Below are 10,974 nucleotides of genomic sequence, written 5' to 3' on the forward strand. Positions count from 1 at the left end.
TGTTAGTGTATACTTTGAAAAATTTCAAATATCATTAGTTGATTTGGACTGTTAGAAAAGGAAAGGTCAACCAGTGGGATTTTAGAGAGTTTGTTAAAAATAAGACATCTTTCTGTAAAAAAGAACATAATTTTGAAACACATATTAGCTAATCCTACATAATTTAAAATATGAAATCATATAATTTGTCTTTTAAAAGCTATTCATTTTCTACTCACTCCTAAGATATTAGTTTTGTCAATTACAACACATACTTTTATTTAGACATATTTATGTATGGTAAAGATCTTATTTTAAAAATTGGCACCAAAGTTTTAAAAGAAAACGTAGAATATTCAATTTTACTAGTGACTGTGTTTTTGTTAATTTGTAGAAGAAAAAAGGGTTTAAATTACAGTAATTACCACTTATCTATTTGTGGAATATTTTTAAGATGTTAAATAAAAATATCCCCCACTCATACCCTCTTCACAAAGTAGGCTTTTTCTTAACGTTCTTGAGAGTTCCAAGTTGCTAAATTTTCAAAGTTCTTAATAGGGAGTGCATAATAGTGACCTTCCAAAAGTTAACTGACACAAAATATCTATCAATAATGATTAAGAGATATGACAATTCAGGTTGCCCTAAAAATTAGGTAAGATATTTCCACCTACCAATACCCACTTCACCAAGTAGGCTTTATATCTACCTATTTACTATGGCTAGAGAAATAAAGGTAGTCCTAGAAGACAGACCTATATGCTCTAGATAGGATCCCTGATTTCAAGCAAATATTGAAGATAATCTAAGTATTTTTAAATTGGTGCCAAAAAAGTTTATTATGTGACACAAAATTTTTATCCTAAAACTTTATGAGAGATTGTTCAGGCGCCCTAACAGTTTGAGAAGTGTGTAACAGCTGAATATCAAGAGGCTAACTCCTTCAATTGGGTTTTAATTACAACATAATATTCCATTCTTTTGACTACTGGTATTCAGATAAGTTTAAGTGGACTATCACAAATTCAAATACGCAAACTTTCTTTCAAAGAATAGTTTATACTGAGAGAACCACAGTTGTTTTAGGGCACTGAGAAAAGAGAAATATGAGTTGGAGATGAGCATGCTAAATCACAGTCGGAATACAGTTTTCATAATATGTATCAGGAGATGTACATAACAATATCACCCCAAGAGTGCGTTTACTCTAAAATAATATTCTGCTAAGCTACATTCGGGCTAAATGGGAAATGGCTATTTCAAGTAAGAAGTAAAAAAATACCAGTTGTGAAAATGTTCTGAAACTCGAATTATCTACAAATGAATAAAGCAATTTCTGAAAAGGGCAAATTTGATCACATATCTGAACATACAATTATTGTTCAATACAGAAAGAGCTCACGCTGTAAAATTTCTAATAACTTTTTGAAATTCAAAATTCGTCCTTCAAACCAATTCCCTTCACAGAAGGGCTTGCTGATAAGGGCTAATGCTGTGAATGAGAAAACAATTTAAGAAAAAAAATTAATGAAAAGGCCCACAAGCAAGGTGATCAGATTTTAAAGGACCTCAATACAACTCAAACCACAAGACTGGTACCAAAAGTACACATGAAGACCCATACACACACACATAACTGTGAAATATGAAAAAACAAACCACAGCGCCCATACACGTACACACACACATACGTTAACCTCAAAGTCTGAGTGAGCAGTTAAGGCAACTTAAAAAAAAACAACCCACGTGGCTTTGGCTTTCTGAAATGTGTTATAGTGTTACCAAGAAGCGATTCTGAAAGCATCTGAAAAACGTGCAAAGTGCCTGAAAACAGTGCCTGGCAACTGAGACAGTTTGCAAGCGTGATTCAGAGGTCTGCCAAGGAAACAAAAGAAGCCTCCCTCCTCCCGGTGAGAACGCACACGGCAACAAGAGAGGTGCTCCGGGCACTACTTATTGTCAGGTAGGCGGAAAGCAGAAGTCTGTGCACGAGCGGTAGACTAGGGATCGCCCTCCGGCAGGGACGGGGCCACGGAGTTTCCATTGGTTGGGGAACCGCCCAGCTTTAGTTTTTGCAGATATTCGGCATGCACGGGCTTGTGGCACTGGAGAACCTTGATCGCATCTTCGACTTTGAACCACTCTCGCTTCCTCCCAATGCTAACCGAATCTTCCCAATCCTCCAGAATCTCAGTGACAGTCAGTACATACACGTACGTTCTGTGCTTGCGATCTTGGTTCTGCTCGAAAATGCCAAGGAGCCGGCCTAACTTCCCCTTGACTCCCGCTTCTTCGAACACCTCGCGGACGGCCGCACCGCCCGGCTCCTCCTCGGGCTCCATGCCCCCGCCCGGCACGATCCAGCGGTCCGGGTACCGACTGCTACTCACTAACAGCACCTCGTCCTCGCGCTCGCTCCGGAAGCACAGGCACGCCGCCCGCTTCTTGAACCCCTCCGGGTCGTAGGTCCGCGTCTGGTTCGGCTTGCACTTCATCTTCGAGGCCGTCCGCCGCCGCTCAGGTCCCCGCCGCCGCCGGGTCGAGGGGCTCCAAGGTGCTGGGGAGAGAAAGAGCCGCGGGGAGGGGCCGAGGGTGAGAGAGAGGGACCTCAGCCCAGGAGCCCCAGGAGCTCAGGGAAGATAAGGCGGGGGCGGGGACGGGGGCGGGGGCGCGCGAGGTACGTCAGTCGGTCCGTCCCCTGCGCGGCCGGGGGTCCCGGGCACAGACGCCAGAGTGGAGGAGGCCCCGCCCCCGCCCCCATCCCCGCCTCCGCCCCGAGCCCGCCACTCTGCGAAGAGCCCACTCGCGTCTCTGGTGCGCGTCTCCGTGCGTCCCTCCTTCCCTCCTCAGCCGCCCAGACTGAGGCTGAGCGAGGTGATGCGCATTCGCGCGCGCGTCCGCGTCCCCAGGCACGTGCGCGTTCCCGTCGGAGGGCGGGGGTCTCGCGGCTCCCGCAGCGCCCGGCGCCACTGGCGCACAGCGCAGGCGCCTGGCCCTTCTCCGGCTGGGGCTGTCCGTCCCCCAGGGTGAAAGGCACCGCATTGTGACTTGGGCCAGCTTCTTTCCACGTGTGCCTTTGACCCAGACGTGGCTGTGGCGCGGCCGGACGTTTCTCTTCACCCTCTCCAGCAGGTCGCAGAAAACACACACGCAATCGTTTTTCACACAGCACCACAAGACGGATGGTCAAGTGCATAAGGTCGTAGTCATCTTCCACAGTGAAGAGTACCGGCTTCCTTATAGGAAGGCCTCGGTTTTGTCAAGATGATCCTAGGTATTGGGCGAAAGAGTACCGAATCGTTGCTGAGTCATTTCGTGCAGTTTTGTTTTTTCAACAGGTTCTTCACTTGGCCAGACACCTTGGCACAGTCCAGTCCACGACTGAACAGCTTTCTTGAACCTACCCCTGTTGACATGTTACCTAACCTCTGGTCTCTGGTTTCCTCATCAGTAAACTCCTCACCTACTTGGTCCAGACCTTTGCACTTTAGGTCATATTCACCCAACAGCTGGAGAGCCACGCAAAGCAGGAATCTCTCCCCTTCACACACTCCACACGTCTCTTTCTCATTGGGAAGCACTGGTTGAGGTTTTGGGAAACATGCCTCTGGCAGTCCCTTCACATTTTACATTTTGAGTTTCAGAAGCCTCCTGGCCTGGGACTCCAGCAAGGCCACTTGGTGATCTCTCACCTCTGTCTGCTGCTGTTGCTGCTAAGTCGCTTCAGTCGTGTCCGACTCTGATGGCAGCCAACCAGGCTCCTTCCTCCCTGGGATTCTCCAGGCAAGAATACTGGAGTGGGTTGCCATTTCCTTCTCCAATGCATGCATGCATGCTGTCCGACTCTGTGCGACCCCATGGACAGCAGCCCACCAGGCTCCTCTGTCCACGAGATTCTCTAGGCAAGAATACTGGAGTGGGTCGAGCCATCCTATACCCATGGCCAAGAAGTGGCCTTCCCACAACCCCAGATATAACAACCTAAAGCCTTCCCCCTGCATTTTATTCCTTCTGATTGTTTCCCTGCTCTCACAGTAACCTTATGGAGAAGACCTCTGATGTCCCCCACATTTTGCCTTATTGCAACTTAGGCATCTTTGTCTCTTTTACCTGCAGACACTCTGCTGGCATCAGGCAAGCCGGATCATGACAACTCACTTTTCCAAGGAAATAATCCATTCCTCAAGGGGAAATCGAATTGGAAAGGTATGTGGAAAATGGTTATGAAACATACAGTCTGGTTTTTAAATAACAAGTTTGTTCAGCTTCCCAGGGTCTGTTCCACTCCGTGTATACCCAAATAGCCCATAAAAATGATTCTGTTCCTGGTGGCAAGACTACCCTCAATATCTTGAGCATAATATGACAAAAGTATGTGGGCATGATAGAACAAAACTATCGGAAGAAAAAGATAAGAGATATACAGAGTATCATCTGAACCAGTAGCCATACTACCTCTAATGACCATATGTCAATGATGTATGGATGATCAAAGAACATTTGGTGGAATGCAACAGACCATGACCAAAAACAAACTAGGAGGACTTCCCTGGAGATCCAGTGGTTAGGACTCTGCACTTCAAAGCAGGAGGCACGAGTTAGATCCCTGCTCAGGAAAGTTTCCTCTGCTGCATGCTAGGACTTCCACCCTACCCCCCACCAAAAAAAAAAAAAAAAACCACTACACTAGGAAAAAATATAAATTTCAGCAAGATGTATTCCTCAGTGTGTTCATACTGACAATTAAAAATCAAAAACAAAATCCATCATAATCAGAATCTAGGCAAATATATCAATTATCACCCATGTTATTAGATATCATTTAAAATTTTCTTTCCCATGTAATGAGATCATAAAGAGAAAAATGCCTGCCATTTTGGTAAAGAAGACAAAATTCTCTTTTTTGCAGACAGGAGGAATATATTCTTGGGAAACACCTGAGAAACAATGTAAAAATAAACTTCTTTAAGTGGGAGAAATTAATAAATAGTAAAATTTAAAATCCCAAAAGCTTTCATGTATGCCATCAATAATCCTGTAGAAAATAGAATGGGTGAATGATCACATCACAGTGGTAGTATCAACCACTACAAAGTAAATGAAACACCAAGGAATCCTAAAAATATGGTTAGGACATTGTAAAACGATAAAACTCATACTCAGCTTTAAAAGATATTTGAGTAAATCAAGAGGCAATTTAGCAAAGTTGGGAGATTGTGCTGGTGTCTGCAGAGATTATTATTATTCATTTTTTGCTTAGTACTTTCTTGTTTTCAGTCACTTAGTCATGTCGTGATTCTCTGAGACCCCGTGGACTGCGGTACACCAGGCTTCCCTGTCCTTGACTATCTGCTTAGGACTTGAAAGTGTTAGTCCCTGAGTCATGTCCTGCCAACTCCTCTGTCCATGGGATTCTCCAGGCAAGAATACTGGAATGGGTTGCCATTTCCTTCTCCTGTCTGCAGGGAGGTGTGGACCAAACACGCTGCAGCTACATCACAGGTCTGCTTCACAATTGCCAGGTACTATTTCCTTGTCATACCAGACGTGCCGTTTTATAGTCTATTCCCCCATTCCCACATTAAATTACACCCATGTAATATGTCTGTGGTTCCAAATAGGAAAAGGAGTATGTCAAGGCTGTATATTGTCACCCTGCTCATTTAACTTATATGCAGAGTACATCATGAGAAACGCTGGACTAGAAGAAACACAAGCTGGAATCAAGATTGCCGGGAGAAATATCAATAACCTCAGATATGCAGATAACACCACCCTTATGGCAGAATGCGAAGAGGAGCTAAAAAGCCTCTTGATGAAAGTGAAAGAGGAGAGCCAAAAGTTGGCTTAAAGCTCAACATTCAGAAAACGAAGATCATGGCATCCGGTCCCATCACTTCATGGGAAATAGATGGGGAAAAAGTGGAAACAGTGTCAGACTTTATTTTGGGGGGCTCCAAAATCACTGCAGATGGTGAGTACAGCCATGAAATTAAAAGACGCTTACTCCTTGGAAGAAAAGTTATGACCAACCTAGATAGTATATTCAAAAGCAGAGACATTACTTTGCCGACTAAGGTCCGTCTAGTCAAGGTTATGGTTTTTCCAATGGTCGTGTATGGATGTGAGAGTTGGACTGTGAAGAAGGCTGAGCACCGAAGAATTGATGCTTTTGAACTGTGGTGTTGGAGAAGACTCTTGAGAGTCCCTTGGACTGCAAGGAGATCCAACCAGTCCATTCTGAAGGAGATCAGCCCTGGGATTTCTTTGGAAGGAATGATGCTAAAGCTGAAGCTCCAGTACTTTGGCCACCTCATGTGAAGAGTTGACTCTTTGGAAAAGACTCTGATGCTGGGAGGGATTGTGGGCAGGAGGAGAAGGGGACAATCGAGGATGAGATGGCTGGATGGCCACACGAACTTGATGGACGTGAGTCTGGGTAAACTCTGGGAGATGGTGATGGACAGGGAGGCCTGGCGTGCTGCTATTCATGGGGTTGCAAAGAGTCGGACACGACTGAGCAACTGGACTGAACTGAACTGAATATGTCTGTGCCGGGGGTGGGGCATAGTTTTTGGAAGGCAGAGGAGAGGCAACATTATAATATGGAAGGAGGTAGAGAGTGAATTCCTACTGGCAAAGTCATAGCATGTTTCTGGATAATGAGATCCACAAGTTGCAGGTTTAGTACAATGCCAAGGATATTTACAAGCTAGTTTTTTCCCCTGATTTTCATAAAATAATTGTATTTTCCACCTGTTAAAACAATAGGGCAAGACAGTTTTGACTTTCTCTAAACAAGAGTAGAAATCTTTTCTGAAAGACTAGCACTCCACTGTGTGGTTTATCTATAGTTCAGCGCTCCACTGTGTGGTTTATCTATAGTTCAGCGCTACTGCACTGATAAACAGGGTTGTTTTTTGAGCCACTGTAGTAGTAGACTATTACAGCGACAGCTGTGATACGTGCATGCCTCCCACATTGTCATTGCCTTGGCGATGGAGCTTGCTTTGATGGGACAACAGCATGTGTGAAGCAAGCAGAGAGTTGAAAAGCGCTTGTGTACTGGGGTTGAGATTGACATTGAACTGAGTCAGACCTTGACTCTGACTCCAAAGGTAATCTTCCCTTCACTGTGACAGATTGCACGTGTGCTGAGATTGCTGAGATGCACACACAGTACGTGTCGTCCCTTATGGTAGAGATGTTCTCCTCTCTCATTTTTTTTTTCTACCTGGGTGATCCAGGCACCCAGGAAACCATAGCTTCTATGTAATGTTCTAAAACTGAGATGATCTTCCCTGAGAGCAACAGGTCAGGGATACATATTTGTGCACTTTTTCTGAGTTAGGAAGGAGCAGGCAGATTGGAAAGTGAGAGCAAGATTAGAAAAATGATCGTGCACAGTTGGGCACCTTTCTTGGTGAGATGGGCAGGGAACCTAGAATTGTCTCTTTTGTGATTAAATTGAAATGGATTGCAATTCTAAGAGGGAGGAGTTCTCCACAACAGATGTCAGCTCAGATGGAGACAATTTCAGACCTTCTCAGAGCTTTATGGTATTTATAGCCGATTCCAGCTTTCAGGAGAGTTACCACCCATACCTGCGAGAATTTCTGGATGTGTTAAAGGGAAGCAGAGTCAGGGAATGTGATTTTAGTAGTAGTCACTGAGTGGGGAAAATTGGTGTTTTGTTAACCAAATGCCCTAGAATTTAAATCTCGCTCTCTCACTAGCTGTATAGTCTTCAGTTCAGTTCAGTTCAGTTGCTCAGTCGTGTCCGACTCTTTGCAACCCCATGAATCACAGCACGCCAGGCCTCCCTGTCCATCACCAACTTCCGGAGTTCACTCAGACTTGCGTCCATCGAGTCAGTAATGCCATCCAGCCATCTTATCCTCGGTCGTCCCCTTCTCCTCCTGCCCCCAATCCCTCCCAGCATCAAAGCCTTTTCCAATGAGTCAACTCTTTGTATGAGGTGGCCAAAGTACTGGAGCTTCAGCTTTAGCATCATTCCTTCCAAAGAAATCCCAGGGCTGATCTCCTTCAGAATGGACTGGTTGCATCTCCTTGCAGTCCAAGGGACTCTCAAGAGTCCTCTCCAACACCACAGTTCAAAAGCATCAATTCTTCGGCGCTCAGCCTTCTTCACAGTCCAACTCTCACATCCATACATGACCACAGGAAAAACCATAGCATTGACTAGATGGACATTAGTTGGCAAAGTAATGCCTCTGCTTTTGAATATGCTATCTAGGTTGGTCATAACTTTTCTTCCAAGGAGTAAGCGTCTTTTAATTTCATGGCTGTACTCACCATCTACAGTGATTTTGGAGCCCCCCAAAATACAGTCTGACACTGTTTCCACTGTTTCTCCACCTATTTCCCATGGAGTGATGGGACTCGATGCCACAATCTTCGTTTTCTGAATGTTGAGCTTTAAGCCAACTTTTTCACGCTCCTCTTTCACTTTCATCAAGAGGCTTTTTAGTTCCTCTTCACTTTCTGCCATAAGGGTGGTGTCATCTGCATATCTGAGGTTATTGATATTTCTCCCGGCAATCTTGATTCCAGCTTGTGTTTCTTCCATCAGTGAATATCTTGGACCTTGATAGTTCTCATCTTAAAATGGGGATCATGAAAGTACCTACCTCATTAATTTCTCCCTCCCGCAAAGGCTTTCCTGACCATTACTCACTCATCTCTTATACTGCGATCAAATTACCCTCCTCTTTTTGCCAGGCTCCGTTGACTTGAATTCTGTCATGGTTTTATTTAGGGAGCGCTGTGATGGTCTGTCTGCATGTTTGAAAAAAATGTAAAGGCTAGGGGCCAGCCAAATAAACACCTGTTCTCAGAGTCAGCACAGTGACCTGAACTTGGCATCCAGCAGGGATTCAAAATATATTGATTGAATGAAAGAGTGTGACAAAGGCTATTTGGATCATGAAGGATGGTTCTTATTACACCTAATAATTGTTTATTCCAAATATAAAATGAGAGATGAGTGAACACAGGCAACTCCATACGTGGCTTTTCATGTGGGGAGGCTTCATCGTGTTCCTTGCATTATCTCTTTTTCCCTCAAGTGCAGAGAGGGGCTATAGGAGGGCATTCAGTAGAAACTTCTCAAACACCAAGTGATCAGAACAAAACAATGCCTTCCCAGTCTTTCTCTTTGATTAATCAATGAACCATGGGGATAAAAGCAAGACTTCTAGGTTTGTGATTGTGTGAGTAACAGCACACATGTGAACAATCAAGGGTGTGCGCACAAAGATCAATGGAGAGCAAGTCCAGGTGAGTGTTTCCACTCTCTCAAAGAGGCCGTGAGCACATCTTGATTCCTCCTGCTTCTTTGGTCACTCCCTCTGGTTCCCCGAGTGCAGTGTCCCCCTTTTTCACCGATACTGTCCTCTCTACTGACCTAAATTCAGCACCCAAACCCTTGCTAGTGCTGTCTCTAGAGTCAAATGCTAATCACTAAGAGAGGTGTTTGAGGTCCTATAGGATCTGACCCTGTCTCCTCTCTGACTATACCCCCAGCAGCCTCCCTTCAGTCACTCAGCTCCAGGTCAGCTGGGCTCTGCAGTTTCTGGGTCATGTCAGCTAGGCTCCCTCCTCAGGGCCTTTGTCCCAGCTCTTCCCTTTGCCTGCATGCTCCTCACCCACATCTGCCTGGCTGACCTGCTCACTTCCATGGAGGCCTTGCTCAGTTTTCACTTGCTTTCTCTGTGAGGGCTACCCAGGCCACTGGACAGTATATGGGCAGGTGTACCCACCTGTCCCACCATCCACCCTATCCCTCATCCCCTTTATCTTGCCGTACATTGTCCTTTCGTTACAACACTTATCACCTAACAGACTCTGTTATTTACTTCTTTGTTATGTTTGTACTTATCTCTGTCCTCCCCCATAGTTCCCAGCTGCAAAGTCCTTGATCTTAGAGATCTTTCTCTCTTGCTCACTGGTCAATCTCCACCAGCCCAGAACATTACTGAGAACACACTGTAGTCATGCAGATGCTATCAGTTTCTATACTGAATGTTTCTGCCTCCCTTGGTACATTGTGATACCCTTGAGGGCAAGGGCTGTTGTTTGTCTTTGTCAAACCATGGAACTTTGTCAGTCCACGGTCCAGCAAACTTTCTGATACAGCTGGAGAGACACTACTGAATATTCACTGAGTTAATGAATTAAATTGTGAAAGTGGCACTAATAGAGAAAAGATTCTGTTTCCAAACTGCAGTTCTCCCAGTAGGCACCATCCGTGTGAGAACCATGGACCTATCAGCGCCATGCAAAGTCTGCTAGTCAGTGCGGCCAGATGTCTGACTCATTTTCTGTGGAAGTCTCATAGGCTAGCACTGGGCTTACTACCCAGCCTGACTTAGGGTGGCATTTCTGGAACTCAGGCCTTCGTCATCTAAATAGACTTTGCTTTAGCTGTGCAGAACATGCAGTACTTTACATATTTTCTTTCAATAAAATTGTATCTTTGAGAATAAAAAGGTAACCATATAATCAAACATGGTGAGTGCAAAAGAAGGTAATGAACTAGTTGAACGTAAGTTGAGACTACTGTGGAGTCATAGCACACACAAAGATCAGCACCACGCTAGGCTCTTCATGGATCTTCTGTAGTTGAATCCTAATAAAAACCCTCAAGAGGTCATATTGTCATTCCCATTTCACAAGGGTGAATATTGAGACCATGGACATTCTTTGGGTTGCCTGTGATCTGGCAGTAGATAGCCCAGTGAGAGCCCAATTCAGGGCTCATTGGTGATAACACCTCAGAGTGAGTTCAGCATAGACAGTTGCTGTTGTTGTTTAGTCACTAAGACGTGTCTGAATCTTCTGTGACCAAATGGACTATAGCCCACTAGAATCCTTGTCCTTGGGATTTCCCAGGCAAGAATACTGGAGTGGGTTGCCATTTCCTTCTCCAGGTGATCCTCCGGGCCCTGGGATTGAACCCGCATCTCCTGCATT

The 10,974-nt window shown here is 45.0% G+C and overlaps 1 protein-coding gene across 1 annotated transcript; it reads right to left on the reverse strand.

The window, feature by feature from the left end:
- Positions 1-1,730: 1,730 nt before the first annotated feature.
- On the reverse strand, positions 1,731-2,890 carry LOC138930240 (diphosphoinositol polyphosphate phosphohydrolase 3-beta). The gene is made up of 2 exons (XM_070289995.1): positions 2,783-2,890; positions 1,731-2,536 (listed from the first exon to the last, which is right to left on the reverse strand). The coding sequence occupies exon 2, from the start codon at positions 2,472-2,474 to the stop codon at positions 1,980-1,982; it is 495 nt and encodes a 164-aa protein (XP_070146096.1). The 5' UTR covers positions 2,475-2,536; positions 2,783-2,890; the 3' UTR covers positions 1,731-1,979.
- Positions 2,891-10,974: the final 8,084 nt, after the last annotated feature.

This window comes from Ovis canadensis, chromosome X, assembly GCF_042477335.2.
Source record: "Ovis canadensis isolate MfBH-ARS-UI-01 breed Bighorn chromosome X, ARS-UI_OviCan_v2, whole genome shotgun sequence".
Taxonomy (NCBI): Eukaryota; Metazoa; Chordata; class Mammalia; order Artiodactyla; family Bovidae; genus Ovis; species Ovis canadensis.